Raw genomic sequence first — 21,515 nt, 5'->3', positions numbered from 1 at the left:
TTATAGGTTGCGGGTTACCGGGTTTCGGTAGGGTACGCAATATTATTGAATAATAATACTCTACTTAAAATGATGGTCGGTTAAGTATAATAATGCTCCACGCCTCACCCAAACACTAACAGAAACCCTAACCCAAATATTGGGGGTTGCTTCAATAATTTGTTTGCCTAATGTTACAGCTAACCACTTAGCAAAAATACAAGCAAGGGTGCTCCGAACTATTTTTTTTTTCTGTGGGGTGCCGCAAACCAAAAAAAAAAAAGCATTGCGAAACACTGCTTTAAAGTATAACATGTCTGACATGTGCACAAAAAAATTAATAAATGTGCACAAAAAAAAAAAAATCTTGGTGCATTTTCCATTTTTTAAGGTTTGAACGATCAACCTCCAACCAGCGATACTTTTTTCAGTGTAATAATATTCCTGCTACCATATTTTTTTACGTTTTAAAGCAACAATAAGCGGTAATACTATTAATTGGGCGCTGGTCTAGAATCCTTCCCATTTATTTAGCAGTAACAAAACGATTTGTCAAAGTTGAAATTGCAGGGAAAAAAGGCATAAATATATTAGAATTTAGAATTAATATAATATTTATACTTGACCGATGCTAACTCCCACTGAAAATGTGGTAGAATTCTAGACCAGCGCCGTTAATTGTTTACCTAAATTTTCTACAGTGCAGAGTAGCAGGCTGTTTAATCCTAATTAAGGTTTTAATTTCTAAACACAAGAATGGCATTTCAATCGTCTGATGATGGGTTCTACCAATCAAATTATTACGATCAACAAGACCAAGGATATGCACAACAACAGCAAGGAAGGTAAATCAAATTAATTGTCCAGTCTTGTTTTGTTTTTTCTTCTTGTAATGACGAATAATTATTTTTGCTATGTATCTTGTTTCACCTTTGTTTTCTTGAAAAAATGCTTAAATCGAATCGAATCATAGTCAGCTGACTAGATGACTTAACACTCTTAGGCCGCCCCCTGTGAACTACTGACGCTTCCTTTTTTATTTAATTTTTTGCATGACAGTTGTTCCAAAATAAATTTTGATGATGTTATTTTAATTTCGGCTTAATTGCTTGGGTCCGTAATCACTATATCTCATCTATATAACTTTTATTCAGTTACGGCGAAGGATATTATGACAACCAGCAACAGCAGCAACAGCAGCAACAAGAAGCATACGGTGGCTATGCGCAGCCAAATCAACCGACCATGATGATGCCTGACTACCAGGCGCCCTATGCGGGTCAAATGATGCACCCCCAGGAACAGCCCCAGATGGAGCCGACCCAGGGGAGTTATTCGGGCAGCTTTGACGACGAAGCCCCCCTTCTTGAAGAACTGGGAATAAACTTTGACCATATCTTTAGAAAGACAAAAGCTGTCCTTAACCCCTTGACGATTACAGACGCTGGGATTATCAATGAAACTGATCTGGCCGGACCTCTATGCTTTTGTCTGGCACTTGGTGGCACACTTTTATTGGTAACTATTGATTACATTTTAGCTTGGTACATTGTTTAGTTATGTTAAAATAGCACACAATGTGTGTAAAAGGTATCCCAGTTGGAACTACTTCTGCAGTGTTTGAAATTTATTGTAATTTACTAAATGTGTTTGGAAAGTTCAAGTATTGCTTTTACAACTTATAGTTCTTTTTTTGCTGGGGGGGGGGGGGGGAGTAATTTTTAATATAAATATATATATTTTAACATGCTTTTTCATGCTATATGCTAATTCCCAAGTTTAGAAAAAATACAAACAAACTATTTTGCATTGCCTTAAACTTGTTACCGAAAACAATTGATCTTTAGACTTTCTCGAATTTTACACTCAATTGTGAATAATCCCGGAGTAATTTGGTATATTTGCTTAACTTTATTTTCTAGACGTATGTGCAGCAAATAATTTTTTGATTTTCCTTTAGGGTGGAAAAGTATCTTTTGGATACATCTATGGCATTGGAGGTCTTGGTGTGCTTGCGATCTACGCTCTTCTTAATGTCATGACATTGTCAGGGGTCTCCATAGGCTGTGTAGCCTCGGTCATCGGTTACTGCATACTGCCGATGGTTTTCTTATCCGGCGTATCCGTTGTTCTTTCTCTCAAGTAAGTGCAATGTAGTCTAGTCTCTAGCGTAACTTTTTTACCATTCAGGCATGAAAAACTTAATTGGAATGCAATTGGAATTTTGTTAAAAAAAAGTGTAATGCTTGTTATGTGACTTTAAATTTATGTCAGAAATTTAGTAACACTAGCATTGAAATGGTTGATCAAATTTAAAGATGTTTTTGTTTGATATTTTAACTTATCATGGTAATACTTCTGTAGGTTTTGCAAATTTTTTCCTATAAACTTTGCCTTAGATTTATTTTGATACTAATCAAACACAATATTGCATTTAAAATCCTGTTTTAAATTGTATTTCTAGAGGTGTCTTGGGCATCATTTTATCCTTCTTGACGGTATCCTGGTGCAGCCTTTCCGCATCAAAGTTATTTGTGTGCGGTTTTGAAATGGAGTCGCAGCAGCTTTTGATTGCGTATCCTTGTGCTTTGCTGTACGGCGTTTTTGCCCTCCTCACTGTATTTTGAAGAGCCATATTGCAATCAGCAGCAACCATGCTGGAAGCAAACTGTTTGTATTGAGTTTTAGGGCATGTTATAGATTTCCATATTTATGAGTTTCTTTTAGGTACAGGTATTATATGACTTTGAGTTAATTGTGTAAGATGTTTTCGGGGAATGAAAACCTGGCAGATATGCTAAATATGTCCACGAATCGGGAGCTGCCTTTTAAAGTTCTGCCAACGGAGCTGTAGATAACTTGTAGATAGTCAGGGTTGCCACCAAGCCTTTGAACTCTTTTTTTAATTTTTTTTTAATTGATTGACTTAATGTTTTTCCAAAAGTCTTGGAATAGCCTTTAAATTTATGTTATGTTAAGCTCAAATTATGTGCCAGGTAAAAATAATAGTTTTTTAATTGTGTTAACCATGACATTTATACTGTTTGGTTGTCGAATTATATTCAAAAAAACGTTAAACAACCTAATTTTGGTTCTTTAACAAACCTACAAACTTTTTCTAAAATACCTTTGAATCATAAAATTGTGTGGCAACCCTGTTTGGAGACCTACTCTCTGTTGTTATAAGTGCTTACAGTTTAAACACTGAGGACGTTTCAGGTGCTTTTGGATCAAATTGATTTAGTCTTTGCTGTCAATATACCAATAGTTTGTTCGTAACTTTGTTACCCTTTCATTCTGTGTTTCTCCCTCTTTAACAGCTTTTGTAAAAAATTGGATGAAAGTTAAACAGTGCCACCTTAAATTCAGAAAAATACTATTCATAAAATATACAAATTTTGCACTGATTTATTCTAAAATATATTGGATTGTTAAGCAGGCTTTTAAAAAATCAATATATAACCCAAAACCGTAATACAACAGAGCCGAGGGAATACAAATTGATTTTATTTGCCATACCTGTGCAATATATGTTTTCCAGTAACTCTATGTAAATATTCCTATTCTAACTTTGCCTATTATTAACAAAGTTTTAAATTAATAATTATTGAAGCTACAGAATCGCAAACGATGATTGAATTTATTGTTGCGCTGTAACACAAAATATGTTTTCCCAAACTAAACCTTTTTCCACTTTCAAACTGTAGCACTTGGTGTTTTTTCTAGTTTCTTGCCTGTGCCACTTCTTTACTCCGCGTTCCTGTCACAGGCTTATAGAGAGAAATAAAAAAAGTTTAAACTATGTGTTTTTGAGTTTCATCTATATATATAAAGAAATAGTCTTAGTTTGTCACTACTAAAAAAAACATTAGGCATTTACCAATGACGTTTTGCGGTGGCCTAATGAATTAAGTCATTGATTTTCAAATGACTTGACTTAACTTAATTCTTTTGGATAAAGGACTTAACTTGGACTTCATTGAGTCAAATGACTTTAACATTATGTAATTGTGTTGCACGAAAAATAATCATATTGCTGTTTGTTGTTTTTTCTTATTTTTAGGTTGACGTATTGCTCCAAATAGGACGAGTTAGCCAAAAACTTTTAACGTTTATTTTGTTATGAGTGTTTAGACTTAAAAATGACTGGACTTGGTATTTTTCAAAAAGACTTGTCTTGGACTTTAGTTGTTTCACAAATGACTTGTTTACAACACATTAAGTTTCACTGAACATGTTAGTTTGGTATAATGACATTTTAATGTACTATCAATGCCAGAAGCAAAAATGGCAAACAATCATTTATCTAAAAGTATAAAGTACCTAAAAGTATCGATCCTATGTTATTCCTATTTACGATTCACATGTGAGGCTTTAAATTGAATGTTTCAAATTTGCAACGGGACAAGCTTAAGTCGAAATCGGTAACTTTGACTAGAGTACCTAACTGTCAAAAAACACATTTTTTATTATTTATGAGCATTAATTTACATAGAAACTATCAAAACATAACAATTCATAAAACAAGTAACTAAGGTGTCCCAACTTTATCAACAATGCATTTAAAGCATTTATGAGTCGTTTTCTAAACTTAATTCCAAGTGCAATTACTAGTCCGAAAAATAGAAAGTGAATTCCAGTCAATTTACGTCATCAAAAGGGTTTGGTGTTGACTGTAAATGCCCACTGAGAAAAGGTGTCGGTTTGTTAGTGCAGGCACGGCATAATTATGGGTAATTATCTAAACTCAACACTGAAATATGTAGAAATTAGAGGCCACCTTTTGTTATAAAACAATACAGTTTAAATAATTTTGAATGCGATCCAAATTACACACAAAAAAAGTGTCGGTTTGTTCGTTGAAAAATCGCCTTTCTTTCATACCTGGGTGGAATCGTAGATGAAGCGTTCAGTGTATTCGTCGCTTGCGATGCTCACCCTTCTTTCACGACGCGGAAGCTCGGAACTGCTGATATTTCTGCGCGAAATATTTTGGGAGTCAGCAGTCGAGAACGAACAACTTAAAAATGCGTATAAAAGTGGTGACCGCCGATATTCGGTATTCCACCGTTCTCTATGAATTAACTTAAGTCATTATTGTCAAATGACTTGATTTAAGTCTTTCAGACAAAAGGACATTAAGCAAACCACTTAAATTGAATATTGGCTATAAGTAAAATAGACAGACGATTTTACTTGTAGTAATTTACACCCCTGACCACAAAAAGGCTGGGAAACACTGTCCTAATTTCATACAGAAGTAGGCAGTGTTATTGTAATAACTTAATTCAATTACTTGCTGATCTATTCGTAAGTGAAAACAACAAATGAGTCAATTACTTGACTTAGGTCACTATTTTCAAATGACTTGACTTAACTGAAGTCATTAAGGCAAAATTACTTGAATTGACTTTTTTGACCAATGACTTGGGTTGAAATAAAGTGTTTTCATTAATCATCTTTACAAAATTAGGTTATTTGTCTTAAGTTTTGCACATAAAGCTATTTGCTTGATATATGTTGCGTTTTGGTCTATATTTATGTTGGGTTATTGTGCATAACGGACGAATTTACCAATTTTAAAACTTTAACGTTTAATTTTTTGGACAAGGTCTTGACTTGCAATGGCTTGATCTAATTATGGCTTAATTTGTTAATTACTAAAAAAAGACTTGATTCGGACTTTAATTATTTTACACAAGACTTGAATGGGACTGAAGTCAGTTCAAAATGACATGACTATAACAACACTGGACGTAGGTATTATTTCAAACGTTTAAAATGATACCTACGGTACCGGTACTTATTGGCTTTGATATTCTTACTACGTCCTACTACAACTTGTAACCTAACCACTATGCTCCACTGTAGTAATTGTTGAACGTTGTTTGTTCAAAGTAAGTTATTTCAGCAACTTATAAAGAACTTGTCTGCAACACTAACAACATATAGGCCTATAAACTCACCCAACTGTGGAATTCCAACTATTTATACTTGCTCGACGACTCTCGCCTGCAAATGTAAATAATACAAACGTGTTAGCGGGACTTGGATAATTCTGGTCTACGTTATATTATTTCGCGTGTGTATAATTTTAGTTCGTATCTAATTGTTACTCTTGCTGTACATATGCACGGCGTTTATTATCAGTTCCTAACTAAACAAGTTTTAAACAATTGCAATTTTATTCTACTTGATTATAATTTTTTTAAATATGATATAAATTTTTTTTTACATTCTCCAGTTAAATTTTAGTTGTTATTGCTAGTACCCTAAATCATTAAATCTAATTCCAATCTAAGTTTTAAAACTGGAAAGTTGTGATTTTTTTAGCAAAGTAAAACGCTTATTCTGTCCCTAACTTTAAATTTCTTTAAAAAATACTTACTTAATCGCTGGTCGGCTAGAAACTGGCTACTCATTTGGGCGAGCCGCTGGTAGTGTTCCGCTTCTAACTGGCCCACTTTATTTCCGTGCTGAACTTTAAGGGCATAATCCCCTTGCACCAAACAACAGCTTGTACAACAATCTGCCAAAGATATGCCAATTTGTCTCTTATAAAACAGATAATTTAAATAAAACGAACAAAATTTCGCCTTTAAACTATGGATATAGCAATGCAAAAAAAAACAGAATTTTATACTTTTAAGAGTCTGTTATTTCACAACGTTAGGCTTTCTCGTCATTAATATTTATTTCTGCGCGGCAAATTCCTTTTTTTTTACTTTCTTAAACAATATCTCCATATGGTATTTTCAATTTTTAAAGCAATAAAACAAATTCGGTGTTTAGGAAGATGTATTAGGAAAATTTGTTTACTAATCTTACCTGCTATGGTGGTCAGGGCTGCACCCATTATATTCAGGCAAGAAAAAGCAGCCTACATAACGCATGGATGATAAGAATCGATTTTACAAACATTTTCGTCCGGTCTAAAAATATGTATTGAAAGTCTACTACTGTCAATCCGCTGTCACAATGCCCATTGTTTATCACAAAGTATTTGGGCTACGCATTTGCGAAAGTATAACTGAACAGAAAACTAAGGGTAAAAAAACGTTAATGGGCAGAATTAGGGGGAGATTATGCTTTCAGGACTTCGAGAAAAGAACCACCAACTAAAAGACAAGCTAAGAGAGCTGCGTTTGGACAGCGAACGGCTCTTTGGCGAAACCGAGTGCCATTTGCGTGCTGGAGTGTCAATGGAGTCGTCTTTTGGGGCACCAAGACCACCATCAAGCAGGTTTTTAAATCGAGCCATTACTTTAGGCATTCATGCAGGATTGATTAATTATGCTCGCTTTGATGTTTTATGTTATAAGCACATCATAACGGCAACGCTTTGTCAGATTGACAAAAACTACCAATTGGTGGGCAAAAAGGAAAAAAAATCAATTGAGTGTTTGGGGAATTCTTTTACTGTTTTTGCGTAAATTATTAGCTACAGTGCTGAAACAAAATTACACCTTGCCTATACCTTGAATAGCTGAACACACATTTTTTTAATCAGGTTATTTATTTTGCATGTTGTGAAATCTTTAAACCTTTTATGTAGTAGGCTTTACAAGATTTAATTTACCAAAGCGATACCCAAATTAGGATTTTCAATTGTTTGTTTACTTATATATATATATGTCTGAAAACTTTGTTTAATAAAAAATTATTTGTCTGACAAAAAGCTCTGTAATACGCAGCCTAGGTTACTTACCAGAATGTTTGCAATTTAACATTTTATAATAGTTTACTTTTACCACTTGGGTTGAGTCAAAGAGATTATTTATTATAATCTCTTTGGGTTGACTTACGAGGTTTATTTAAAAACTACTACTAAGACAATACAAATGCATTTTTTTGTTTTTCAACATTTATCAGTGTCTGGTTTAAATTCAACGTATGCTCTGGAGTCTGGACGGTTTAAAGACTTAACAGGTAAAAATAATGCCTTCTTTAGGAAACGCTACTCTTACGACAACACTGCCAGCGTGACACCTAGCGGACGCTATCAGCTGTCCGATCGGGCGAAAAATATCCGCGGGGAAGCGTCAAAGAGGATCGACGGCTTGCTGAGCGAGTGGAGGGACTACAAGGAACGAACTGAAGAGGAAACAAGGTTTGGAATAAAATTATTTGGGACTTTCAATATGTGTTTGGGGCCTTTCTTTCTAAAATTATAATACCATGTAATTTGTACACCGTAAGCCATCGCAGACTAACCGAATCTGTCATTTAATGTTGAAAACCAAGACCAGGCTAGAAAAACAACTAGCCTGCAGTGAGATTCGAACTCACGGCCTCCAATCATACCAGGAGCGCCGCTCTACAGACCGAGCTACACAGAATCAGAGAGGAACGAGTCGAGAGACAACTTAACATTCGATACGTTAGCCATAATCGTTGGTCGAAAAGCAGCTTCAGAAGCGCTTGAAACACATATTTGTGTGTACTTATTTTTGAACTGTGTAATTTGTTGCCATTTTGCTTACTTTGACCTGATAAAGCAAGGTTGTATAGAAAGGTTTGTCAATATTACAATGTAACAGTGTTGTAATAACTTGAGTCAATGACTTGACTTAACCCATTTGTGAATGACTTTGCTTGGACCCAAGTCGTTGTGTCACATAACTTGGTTTAAATTAAAAGTTTTCATTTCATATTTTTCAATAAAATTGGATTATTTATTTGAGACCAAGGTATAGCTTTTTGTAAACACTATATATATGTACCATGCCATGAACACTTCAATTTCACGACCAAATTTATAAAGCCACCCTATGTGTAGAACAGGGGTTCTTAAACTGGGATCCATTGACCCCTTGGGAGTCCACTAAGGCCTAATTGAAATATTAGTTGCCATGACCACTTAAATAGCCTACTACAACGGTTTTCTGACTTTAGAGCCAACTTTATAGAGCCACCTACAATAGGCGAATTTAGAGTAGACAGGTCGTTCATTATTCCGGAAAAAAAAACATTTACCGCTAGACGGCGCTACCGATCGGAGCAGCACCTTCGAGAGCTGCTGACGCGTAAAGAGCAAGAAGTCGATCAGCTGACGTACGACATCGATTCCCTACGTTCACTCACTCATGACCAGAAGAAGGAGATTGATCAGCTGACCGAGGAAAGGGATAATGAAGCGAAATGCAGGACAAGATGCGTCGATTTGGAAATGCAGGTAACGTAAATAAAGTTTATGATTAGCAGAGACGAATCCAGAGGGGCATCAAGTCATGACCCCTAAAACTTCTATTATTTCGAGCAATACTGCATCGAAAACCATCGCAGACTTACCAAACAGGTTTATCAAAGATGCAAGCAAGGCAGGCTAGAAAACAACTGTAGCATGCAATGGCACATTGTTGTTTCTCGACTCGCTACTCTCTGAGCCAAAGGTCCCGGTTTGGTCGGAGGTCGTGAGTTCGAACTTCACTGCGAGCTAGTTGTTTTCTAGCATGCCTTGCTTGCATCACTGATCAAAAAATTCGGTGAGTTTGCGATTGCTTTCGGTGTCCTACCGATGTAAGCCGTTGTGTGTGGGTATCTTTTATTGAAGTATTTCGAGCAATATACGAGTCTCTTTTATGTGCCTAATGCGTCACATACCTTTTTATATAAAGTTTTTTCGCGCTTCGCACCATTAGATTGGATTGGGCTTAGATTGGATTTGGGCAAAAAAGCGCGAAAACCTTTTGTATTTACAAAGTAAAAATTAGTAAAAAATATAGTTTTGGATCTGATTCCCCCCTCACAACACCTGTATTTCCCAGCAAATAAAATAAATCGAGGTTAACTTTCCGAAAATAGTGCGTAACCCAACTTGGAATGTACATTTTGAGCCAGAAGGACATTTACCAATCTCGCCTGCTATTTTTGATTACTGTTTTCTAAAAGTTACTTTGAAAGAACTGTCTAATTTTAATATTTGCTGAAAATTTGGGTTTAAAAGTTAATTTCAAACTCCATATATTCATAACAGACTAAGTTTTGGAGTCCTGGGGATCTAACTCTCTGGTTTTAGCAATTTACTTATAACTGGCTTTAACATAAGGCGAGTGATACATTTTGACAAATGTAATTTCACGAGAGAAGTAGGCCTAATACGTAAAAAAATACATAAGTTTATCAAAAAATCAGAAAAGATTTCCTTTGGATTTAATTGAAAAAGATAATTCGCTCTCAAAATCTTGTAAAATAAAACTTGTTCGCACTCCAAAAAAATGCAAACATTTTTTCCAGTGATGGTTTGATTTAGTTCTCAGTCACCTTAAATAAAGATGATACAAGTTTGTATTGAAACGTCTTACTCAAGATGATATCGATTTATAGGCATCAACAAATACGCTTTTATAAAATCAAATTTTCAAATTGCATAAAAACTATAGCATGTATTGTAGAGAAAATCTGACTTCAGATTTGGAATCAGGGCAAAAATCCATCAAGGGACAGTTGAAAAATGTAGTGCAACAAAAAATGAAAAAAAAATTGTTCCCCAGTGTTATCTCACTAACTGTATTCTTTTGTTCCAGATCGCCAAAATGAACCGCTACATCTCGGAAGTTCACAACGAAATGAAGACAAGCGACGAGGCGATCCGGAGCAGTGAGTCGGAGCGGGAGTCCCTTCTTCTCCTTAACTCCCAGCTCCGGGAAGAAAACGCCGAACAAAAGAAGAAGATCTACGATTGTGAGCAAGACGTTTCAGGTGAGCTTGGAGCTGAGTCTTCATGGAGCAGCTGACTCCTGCCATTTTCTCTTTCGTCTTTTCTCTTTTTATTATTTCTTCATTTTTTTCTTTTTTTTATAAGTAATTTACTTACCAGAAAGTTTGCATGTATAATCAAAAGATTATTGCCGAGAATTAGTTGGTTCCGGATTTTTGTGCTTTTACGTAACTAAACTAAGGTGGATATTATGCAATCCACTCATAGATTTGTCACAGAACCGATCCACCCACAACACACAGTTGGAAAATGTTTCACTATTTGCTATTACACGTTTACAAATTACAGGTTGCGAGCATATCAGTTTCAAAATTTGATACTGCGCACGTCGGAATCGGGAATCGGTAGTTTTACGACTCGAGTCCCGAGTCCGACTCCAGCAAAAAGAAACGACTCTGTCGCGTCCCGAGTCCGACTTCAACTCAGCAGCTCTATTAAACATAAATCACAATGAGCTAAAGAAAAATCACCTAATAATTTTTATACACCCTACAGAGACGCAGATGGAGCTCGAAATACTGGAAGAGATGGTTCGGGCGTTGAACGACAGAAAATCGCACATCTTCGGCGCCTCAAGGTCCACGACCCCAAACCCGAAGTAGGATTTGTAGACTCTTTATTCGTACGCTGTAGTATCGATTCACAAATGCAATAAACTTAATCAAACAGCCTAAGTGGTGTGGTTGTGAAACGCGCGGGAACAAATTCATGACGTCACTATGGATTGTACACGTGATCAAAAATTTATGAAAGTTTCACGTTTTAGGTACTAAGTATATTAAAGCCCATACAGAAGTAGATAACATTTTGTACGTTTCAAAATAACTCTTTATTGATGTTACAAATAAATAAAGAGTTATTCGAAACGTTTAAAATGCTAACAACTTCTGTTATGAGCTTTGATATTCTTCGTACGTCTTACTGCAACCTCAAACCATTATGCTTTAAAGTTTCTCGTTTCAAAGAAAGCAAATTTTGAATTTCGGTTTAAACTGTGGTCGTGGCGTAGTAATGCTAACGGAAACCTTAAAACCAACAAGTGTGTTTCGATTCAGGCTCCCAGACAGAATATGGTTGGATTTTTTTTTGTCTTTTATAACTTTCGAATAAACACTTAGCTGGCGTTAAAAGGTAACATGTTTGAAAAAGCTAAGTTTAAAAAGAGCGTGGAAGCTCCGTTCCCACGCGTTCCAAACCCATATTTTTTTAATACTAGATGAACTTTAATGTATGAGTCATACAACATAAAAACCGCAGCAGACGTATTTTCAATGCACAACACCTCATCAGGGCATATTTGCTTTAATAAACGAACGAAATAAGAATAATTGCGAAGATTTACCAAAATTAATGAAAGTTTTAAAACGAAATATTCTGTGAAAAACGAAAACGTAAATATGCTAGAAGAATAAAAACTAAAAATTTAAATAAACAACAATAACCTACATGTATTTTTGAACTGTAGGACATTTTGAAATTTTTATTAAGACATATGTGGGATGTTAATATGAATCGACAATATACTTGACAGTTTCAAACAGAACTCAGTTTAATGAGTCACAAAACGTTTGGGTATTAAAAATCATGGGGATTTGTGTAAGTATTCTTTAATCAGCAATTCTGTTTTAACACTTTTAAAAGTTTTGCTCGTGCTTAAATGTAGGTGAAAGGAAAGCGTCTAGAATGGGCGGAATGTGTCGAAAAAATAACTGCAAATAACAATTGTCGTACAATCAAGGGTAAACCTGCAGCGAATGCTGTAACTCGCGTCCCAGATTTGCCTTAAGGGCAGTTAAGTCCCTATTTTAAAATGTCTTATTTTGACTTATTTTAAACTATAAGGATTGGACTTGGACTTTGTTTAGTCAGATGACTTAAGTTTAAATTACGCATTTTTATCAAACATTTTTTTTTTTCAATTGAGTTATTTATCTCTCAATTTTTGCACATAAAGCAGTTTGCTTAATTGAGTTATTTGCCCGGAAAATTGTTTGCCAATTGTAATAGTTGAACGTTTTCTATATTGATAACTTGACATGGTGTTGACTTACTTTAATAATGTCTCACAGGAGCTTGACTTGTTACTTTTCTGCAAGAAACTTGATTTGGACTGAAGTCATTTCACAAATGACCTGAACTTAAGTCATTGCAAAAAGTCTTTTTAGAGCCATGCTACAAATACATCCTTGTTTAAATCAGGTTTGCCGAATCTTAAAACCCAACTTCAAAATTAAAAAAACGAAACTATCACGAACAAATTAAAATGCTAACTCCATCGCTTTGGTGCAGTTTCACATCCGAGGAAAGATCCACATCCTCGCGTCTCTACTCGACTCCAAAGAAGGTGGGGGGAAGAGCAATTCCTCCTGATCTGGACATCTCGCGGATCCACGCGAAAGAACAAGTCTCTCCTATTCCGATCAAGTTTGCCGACACTTCGTCTGTGGTACGTCGTATTTTTTTTCAATTTTGTTTTAATTTTTAGTAATTTTTTTTCAATTTTTAATTTTGTTAATTTTAATTTTTATTTTTTTATTTTTGCCTTAGAATTGCTTGGCTTGAAAATATAAACAACAGTTCGTTTATTCCGACAGTTATTCTGCGGTACGTCGCCCTTTGTCCATAACTCAAGTCGCCTGTGTTTGAGTTGTCGCCTTAGAATTACTTGATTTAAAATTAAAAGAAAAAAAAACAAAGCGCAAGAAAAACAAGCGTTTTAATAGATAGGCATTTTAATTTGAGAATGATTAAAACGACAAAAGTAGCAGTTTGTGTTGCAAAGTCACATTGCTTACGCAAATAAAAACAGATCGAATTTCGAACTCAGCATTCGAAGCCCCCCTGTGTTTTCATACATGTAAAACAGAATTCTCATAGGACTAAGTCAATAGCCTACTCCTGTTTAGGGAAGTCTAATAATATCGGATCGGAGCCGATACCTTATGCCAATTGACAGTATCGCTACTCGCCCGATACTCTTGGCACCGATACCAAATTAATTTGTGCGTTTCTGCTATGTTTGGGGATCTAACCTAGAGTGTTTTTTTACCTTCGAAGACAAATTTTCATTAAACTAACCTGTTTAAAATAAACGATTAATAGACATTCTAGCGCAATTTTTAGCAAATTTCAGCTCAACACCTAAAAATCATTAGCTTTGCACATCGCAATTTTTTGCTTGTTAGAGAGTAATGACGTCATTTGGTATCGAATCGGTTCGCGATACCTACTGCTCAAAGTATCGGTTATCGGAATGAGATATTAACTATCGGACATCCCCATTTCTGTTGTAACGCCCTTCACGTTTTTAGCACGAATCGCCGTCCACTCAAGCGAGACAGTCGCACGCCGCTGCCAAGGTCACCACAAAGTCGTCGAGCGAGGGCAGTAGTGGGGGGTCTGAAAACCGCAAGGTGTCAGACCGGAGATCGGCCATGTCGGCCCTCAAATCACTACAGAAGGAACATGCCGAAAAATGCAGGTTCGTGTATTGGTTTTAGGACTTTTTTCTAATTGGGGTACGTATTACCAAATTTAAACAACTTTCGTCAATGACAAAAATGACAAAGACCTGAAGTAAGACTTTAGTGCACTTAAGTAACTATTTTGAATTTACTTGACAAAAGTCTTTTTTTGACAAAAGTCGATTTGAGTCTTTTGGGCAAAATAACTTGACTTGGCTTAAGTCTTTTGAACAAATCGTTGGGGTTGAAATGAAATGTTTTCATTAGGCAAATTTTTTTCAAATCGCTTCAGAAGGAACATGCCGAAAAATGCAGATCCGTGCATTGCTTTTGTTTTTTTCTAGCTGGGTTATTACCAGTGCTCTAAAGACTTTTGTCAATGACAACGACTTCGCCTAAGACTTTAGCGCACTTAAGTAACTATTTTTAGATGACTTGACCTGATGTAAATCTCTTGGGCAAACGGGCTAGACTTAATTTTAGACTTCTGATAAATATCTTGATTTAGGCCCAAGTTATGGGGTTGCTTTCATTCAAAAATTTGGCTAATATTTATTTAGTTTTTTTCAAAGACTTTTTGTAACGACAAAGACTTAACTTATTAACACTTTAGTGCACTTAAGTAATTATTTCGAATTGAATGGACTTTAAATAAGTCTCTTGGGCAAAATGGCAAAAAATGGCAATATACAAGGTTTATCGAATTAAAATTCGCACACACCAGTCAGCGGAGTCTGTACTTTGTACAATCAACGCTTATCCGGCGAAATAACACCCTTCGACTAAAGGTTGGCACGCGGTCTGCGATTTTCCGTCCTAACTCAGTCAACGTTATCAAACAAATCAGATGCTTTGCAAAGTCACTATTTCCTATTGTAACTAGAAAGTTATAGATCACCTGGGTTAATACGTGGGTTTATTGTAAAGGACCTTTTACAAGTGGGACGCGTTTGTTCAATTTTCTTTCGTAGCTTGGATAGTATAAGCTGTTTACGCAAAAATTTGATCACCTAAGACCGCCATTATGTCTGACAACAAAATTCGATGTTTGATATCGAATAAGGCACTCGGTATAGCACAGGGTTTTTTAAACTGGGGTCCGTTGACCCCTTTGATGTACAGTTATACTTGCACCAGAGTCAGAACGGAAAACAGCAGCTTTTTTAAGGCTTTTTTTTAATAATAAAGCCACTCTGATAAAATGGCCTGCGATTCACGAGAACCAACACTTTTTGGGGGGCTCGGCGTTAAAAAATTTAAGATCCGTTGGCTAGTATAGGTGTTATTCATTGACTTGCACTCGCATTGGCGAGCAGGTGGGTGCAAAATCCCAAAGCTGAACTGTTTACTGTCACCCGATCCACCTTGAGGTGATGCATGGACCTTTTGGTAAACTCCCGGTATAAATAAAATGAAAATATTCGCTGAAAATTTACACAAAAAAAATGTGAGAATTAATAATACTTGACCCTCCCGAACCCAAGCGCTAACCAGCACCCTAACCCAAAAAATGTTCGTCGATTTAGTATAATTATTTGAAGGCTGAGAAAAAAGCCCAAACTCTCATCCAGGGTTTATAGAATTGCTACGTCACACATTGATGAATTGGGGCCTGGGCGTTTAAATATACGCACATTATTTGGGTTAGGGTGCTGGGTAGCGTTTGGGTCGGGTGGGTCAATTATTATTAAATTTAATCTTCTTATGCAGATTTGTTAAGTCGAATTAGTGCATTGTCCAAGACCTCAATATCTAGAAGTCATACTTATCGGATGGAGTATTACTAGAATTTTGTGAACACAGATGTAAGTTTACACAGTTTACAATAGATGGTTTGGTTTATTGAGGCTCGGTGGTGTACAGTGCTTACAACGGGGGTTCTTAAACTGGGGTCCATGGACGCTTTGGGGGTCCGCGAACTAGTTTTAGGGGGTCCATGAAGGCCTAATTTAAATATTAGTGTATATTTAAGAAGTAATCAAATTTCAAAAAAACAATTTATTTAAAAACAAAACGGGTTTGCACTGAATGCATTTAGAATCCATTTCACTTTCACATTTTTGGATCAAGTCTATTGTACTGTGACGTCAATTTATGACGTCATTTTTGAAATTATTTTGCCTACAGTGGTCCACGCGATATAACAGAAAATTTTAGGGGTCCGCGGTAAAAAAGTTGAAAAACCCCTGGGATTACAAGGTTACGCTTCGTTTGTTTGAAGGTCAGGGCAAAACTAAAGAAAGTGTTGACAGGAGCGTTTTGTCTGGCAATTTTGGGGATTCCACAGTGTCGTAATGCATACCAACGAGCTAAACTCAAAGTGGCGTGAGGGGGGCGTTACAATCGCCTGATTCCGTAAACTGGTGTGATTGGCTGTTTTGACACGGTTCGTCGCTTTGGATGTTCGCTATAGCAGGTTATTGCCACTTAATAGTGGCGTGACTTGGCTGAAAAAGTTTGTTGGTAATATTATAGCGTGCGAACCGTGGGAAAAAAGGTCGTGGGAATCCCCATAAGGAAAACTCAAGTTACGCAACAAAACACTCGTGCTTGCTATGTATGAAAAAATGTGTCGTAACTACCTTTTAGTTAAACAACTGCACCCCACAACCTACACGTTTTATGTTAATTTTGTTTTAATACTTAATTTCACGTTCCAGGCTAGTGGGCTGCAGTTGCTCCCGAACTTTTTAAGACCTCTTGCATTTTTTTAATGATCAGCTGTCACTTTTAATATTCTTGTGAGCAACACGTTGCAAGTCCCAGTCAAGTCATAGGTAAAATAACTTAAATCCAAGCAAGTATTTTTGAATAAACGACGTCAAATTCCATTCAATTGAAACCTTGTCATAAAAACTACCCGTTAAGTTATTAAAAGTAAAACTCAGACTTAAAAAGTAAACTCGGCAAGTCAAGTCATTTGTAAACAGTAACTTAAGTCAAGTCACGAACACTGCTTTGCGAAACAAAATACCTTAAACAAGAAAAAAACGTTTTTATGCAGTTTTCTTGCCGAGCACATTCAGAAGCTGAAGGAAGAAAATAAGGCCAAGGAAAAGAGAATAACCGAGCTTCAGAGCAAAAACCAGAAAAGCCCCAACATTGCGAATCAGTGAAATGAAATAAATAACACTCCAAAAATAAACAAATCGTGCCCGCGTGTTAAAACATTGACTGGGAAAATTAAGACTGTATTTTAGCCAACTTTACTTAGGTTAACGTGATTTTTTAGTTATAGTATGTTTTACACGATGCAATGGCAGTGTTTTCGGCATCAAGGCGCCGTGTAGTATTTCACCATTTTTTGGTGTCCGCAGTCTAACGCTATGTGGACTTAAACTCCCTATAAAATGCAGTTATCGCCTAAATATATCTAGTTCATGCACGTTTTTATTTAACATAGTAATATTGCTATTGTACGGTGAGTATCATATGGGCTTTCAATAACTCTGAAAAAAAGGTACAAAACGTTTGCCGGCCACTTCTTTACGAGAAGCTAACGAAAACAAATCGACTAGCAAAAACTGTTCTTGAATGGGGTGTGTCGGGGGCGGGGCGGTTCAAAGGGCAACGGTTTATTGTGGTTTGTGTGACGTCTCGCCTCAGCTCAAACTAACTTCACGTGAGCTAACGCTACTAAAAATCGAAAGCTAAACCCTAATAACAGTCGCCTGAAGATTTCAATGCATTCGCGACAGTTGCATCATCCTAATTGAAAAGAGGGAAGTGAAAATTGGATTTCGGCAATTTGCAAACGGTAGGCATAGCCTACTCGTTTTTAAAGGTTCTGCGGTCTAGACAAGAAGGCAAGAGTGACGGTAGCTCAACAACAAAAAGTCACGCGCACCTAGCCTAGTGGAAAATTTTGCGTGGAGTGGAAAAACTCTGGAAACGTACAGCTTTTTTCGAGTTATCAGGTTTGATTGCAGATGTGCGATTTTTTTTAACGAGAAACGTCATTTACGGATATAGCACCAAGTAGTGAGTCACTCATTTCGCGCTGGGGTTGTTTGTTGTTTCTTTTATTTTCTGAAATACTAAACCTTTGTTTTGTTATTGCAGACTTATTGTTTTAAAGTTTCTGCAAAAGTTTTTCTTTTTATGCAACCTGTCTCATGGGACATTTTCTAAGCTTGTTTCAAAAACCAGGTCAGTATATTGCAAATTACATAATAAATCGTTGTTGCAATGACTTAAGTCAATAACGTTACTTAAGTCACTATTCTGAAATGACTTAACTAGGCTCTTATGAGCTAAATGATTTGACTTAAGTTTTTTTGACAAATGAATGGACTTGGAATTACATTTTTGTGTCAAATAACTTGAGGTTTAAATTCTTTTCAATTAATTTTTTTAATAAAATGAGTTAGCCTTTTAATCTCAATTGTTTCACAAATATATTCGTTAAACAATTTTCTTTTTTATATGTTGTGCTTTGTTATTTTTAGTGTAAAAATATTACTCATAAATTTAAGTTTACCAAATTTAATATTTTACTGTTGATTTTTTAAATAAATCATGCCTAAAGTTGACTTGCGCCAATAATTACTTTTAAAAGCAACTGATAACTTGGTGAGACTTATTATTTTGTGCAAACGACTTGACTTTAAATAAGTTATTTTTTAAATGACTTTTCTGGAACTTGTTTACAACGCTACAACTGTTTATTTTCGGTTTAGTTTCGCACAGCTGTCTCAAATTATGCCTGCTATAAATTTTATTTTGTGAAAATGACAGTTAACTTTCGTGAATTGCAAATTTAATGAAGCATTTACCGAAAGTCTCAGCAACAAAAAAATTACTGGTCAAATGTCAAATTTAACATTTACTCTAATAATTTTTTTCCCTAAGCTCAGTTATAAGTTTCTTTAAAGTAGTTCTTGTTTTTCATGAAAACCGTTTTCGTTATTGTGCAAAGGATTGAATCAACATTATCTGAAAATTGTAGGTTTTAAATTATAACAAAAATAAATTATTCATTGATATTTGAGTTCTAAGAAAGTGTTATGTTTCTAAATGTGTTTAAAATGTTGTTAACAATCTAGACATGCAAAACTCAGTTTTTTGTAAAAATATGTGCTTATGCCAATTTATAATGGCTGTCTTAACCAGACATGGCCCAATACAGACGGCTTATATACTTTAAAACACTTTTTTGATAATTTTCTGGACTAGTTTGACAGCACATCTGCCACTTAATTCTAGTAAAAACAAGCGCGACAATATATGTTTAAATGTAATATTTATATACAAAGCATTCTCCTTCTCGTTTGCTTCAAGCATATTTTAAGAAATAAAAAACTAACTTTTTGGTATTTAAATGAAACACTTGCGGTCTCTTAAAACTACTTATTGTCACCCAAACCAAACTCTAAAAAAAAACTGTTGAGGAGCATAAAATTTTTAAGAGGACGTCAAAAATCACTTAAAAATCTCATAACGGTATGTCATAAAACATTAGCCCTGAAAACATATGTTGTTCTCGAGCGAACTCGTGCGTAAATGTAAAAAACAATACTGTATAATCAGTCTTTTTAATATTTATATCAATTGAATATTATTTCAAATTAAAGTTGGAGTTAAACTGCTTGCTCAAATAGGAATATCTATTCAGATGAATGTGTATCAGAAGAACATATTGTGTCTTATGTCAGAGATCAAATATTTATTCCCTTTTTGTTTTTTTCGTTTGTTTGAGCTCTTGTATAAGTAACCAATCTTAAGATTTTATGGCATTTAATTGTTATTTAGGTCGACTTTGGGGACGGAGTAGGTGTGAAATAAGCATACAAAATTCTCACTTCTCAAGAAAGATATTTTGCAACCCTTCTGCATCGTAAGCAATTTGTAAAGGTTACTTTATGTTAAAATATAAACTTTATGCAATAATGCAGCTTACTAGTTGCTGTAACGTTTTAAAATAAAACACTCCTATTTTACGTATGTAATTCTTGGTAATGTTTAAGCAATTTTATTCAATCAGACCAGTCACAATTTTTATTAAAATTAAAGACTATGAATTAGGGAAATTGAATCAACTGGTTGATAAAACATTATATTTTCTTATTATTTTAAACCACTTATTGTAATCTAATGTTGTCCCAGTGGAGTATCATGTTTAAAAAATCATTAACGTTGTTCATGTTTATATCCATGTTTTTTTTAGTTTAAATTGAGTTAAAGATATTTTTAATGCAGCAAATATATTATTAATAGTTAAATTATACATATATGATTTTTGGAAAATTTGTAAACCTTAAAATTGGGAATTGTGTTTTCGGAAAGAACAGCTAAATATTAAGATGGGATATTTCAGGTTTTTACACTTGCCTTGGCTAATTGTTTGTTTATTGTTTGTTGTATGTTAAGGCATAGAATCCATGTATATAATGAGATCTAGCTGAAATAGTAGTGACCGATGAATACAGCATACTCATAATAGTATACCATCTGCCTTCAAAAAGGCTAATTATCCAAATAAGTTCACCTTGTTAAAGTTGTATAATGTTAAAATTTTGAAATGAAGGTTTTATTTTCAGGACACCATCGCACCACAATTGCTGGCACTTTAACTATGTGCTGTTTTCTCACTTCAAGGAAAGTTGTACAAAGTACCACTAATTTCCAGGGCTTTTTTACTTTAAGGTAGCATCAAAATGCCAAAACCAAAATGATGTCCTATTTTCTTTGTCAATATTTATTATTATTGTTTCTGCTTATTTACTACAAATGTGTTCTGAACAAGCAGCATCCTAAGCCACAGCATTTTTTAGAAATGCTTTACTGAACAGTTTTTGCCTGTTAGTTTTTATTACAGTATGCATGTATTTTTTAAAAGTTGCCAAATGTCTGTCTTTATTTTGGAATTGTGATATGTCTGTGTCTTATTATTTTTAATTTTATTTTTGATGCTCAAATGTAACATTTTTTAAAGGCCATATTTAGGCAGCTACATTTTTCACAACTATTTAGTATTAAACATAGTTTTTTGATAACTGTCTCCTTTACATGAATGTTGTTTAAAACTGTCTCCTTTACATGAATGTTTGTTGATAATCTATTTATTATCTGTCTTTTTGCCATATAAACAAGTTTTTACTTTAAATTGGTGTTTATTTTCTGAAAATGAAAAACAAGTTGCTTAGTAGTGTTTGTATTTATTTGCTTTCTATATATGCCTGATTCTTGTAAGTTTATTTTTGTATGCGTTTACTGAGTGGATGCTATATTTGTTCAACCCACCAATGATGTAATGTTGATATTGTTTCCATTGTTGTCTCAGTACAATGCCTTTGAATACTCTGTGTTCAGGCTTTTATGAACTCTTTTTTCTTTTCCTAAACCTTGCATTC

At 35.0% G+C, this 21,515-nt stretch overlaps 2 protein-coding genes and 1 long non-coding RNA gene across 5 annotated transcripts in view; all 3 read left to right on the top strand.

Annotated features, from left to right (window-relative positions):
• The first annotated feature begins 685 nt into the window (after positions 1-685).
• Positions 686-21,515, top strand: part of LOC146136919 (protein YIPF5-like) — a 48,882-nt gene continuing 28,052 nt past the window's right edge. Inside the window, exons 1-4 of one of the 2 annotated variants that reach the window (XR_014501582.1) lie at positions 686-824; positions 1,134-1,497; positions 1,940-2,121; positions 2,444-3,771. Coding sequence is in view for 1 of the 2 variants with exons in the window: in XM_083395529.1 (XP_083251655.1) it covers positions 736-824; positions 1,134-1,497; positions 1,940-2,121; positions 2,444-2,606 (798 nt within the window). In the remaining variant the exon portion in view is untranslated. Of the gene's footprint in view, positions 825-1,133; positions 1,498-1,939; positions 2,122-2,443; positions 3,778-21,515 lie in introns of those variants that run through there. The other variant, XM_083395529.1, reaches the window with a different exon arrangement.
• On the top strand, positions 7,065-17,378 carry LOC146136923 (uncharacterized). Its single transcript, XM_083396286.1, has 8 exons — positions 7,065-7,222; positions 7,931-8,089; positions 8,962-9,154; positions 10,506-10,680; positions 11,195-11,297; positions 12,989-13,145; positions 14,011-14,180; positions 17,168-17,378. Exons 1-8 carry the CDS (start codon positions 7,065-7,067, stop codon positions 17,277-17,279), a joined length of 1,227 nt encoding a protein of 408 aa, XP_083252412.1. The 3' UTR covers positions 17,280-17,378.
• On the top strand, positions 17,865-21,482 carry LOC146136922 (uncharacterized). 2 transcript variants are annotated; one of them, XR_014501574.1, is made up of 4 exons: positions 17,865-18,080; positions 18,226-18,312; positions 19,915-19,999; positions 20,703-21,482. It is a non-coding gene; the product is annotated as an uncharacterized LOC146136922 (long non-coding RNA). The 2 variants fall into 2 exon arrangements; XR_014501573.1 differs by lacking the exon at positions 17,865-18,080 and having other exon boundaries at positions 18,115-18,312.

This window comes from Ascidiella aspersa, chromosome 8, assembly GCF_963924565.1.
Source record: "Ascidiella aspersa chromosome 8, kaAscAspe10.2, whole genome shotgun sequence".
Lineage (NCBI taxonomy): Eukaryota > Metazoa > Chordata > Ascidiacea > Phlebobranchia > Ascidiidae > Ascidiella > Ascidiella aspersa.
This window is presented reverse-complemented; position numbering and strand designations above follow the sequence as displayed.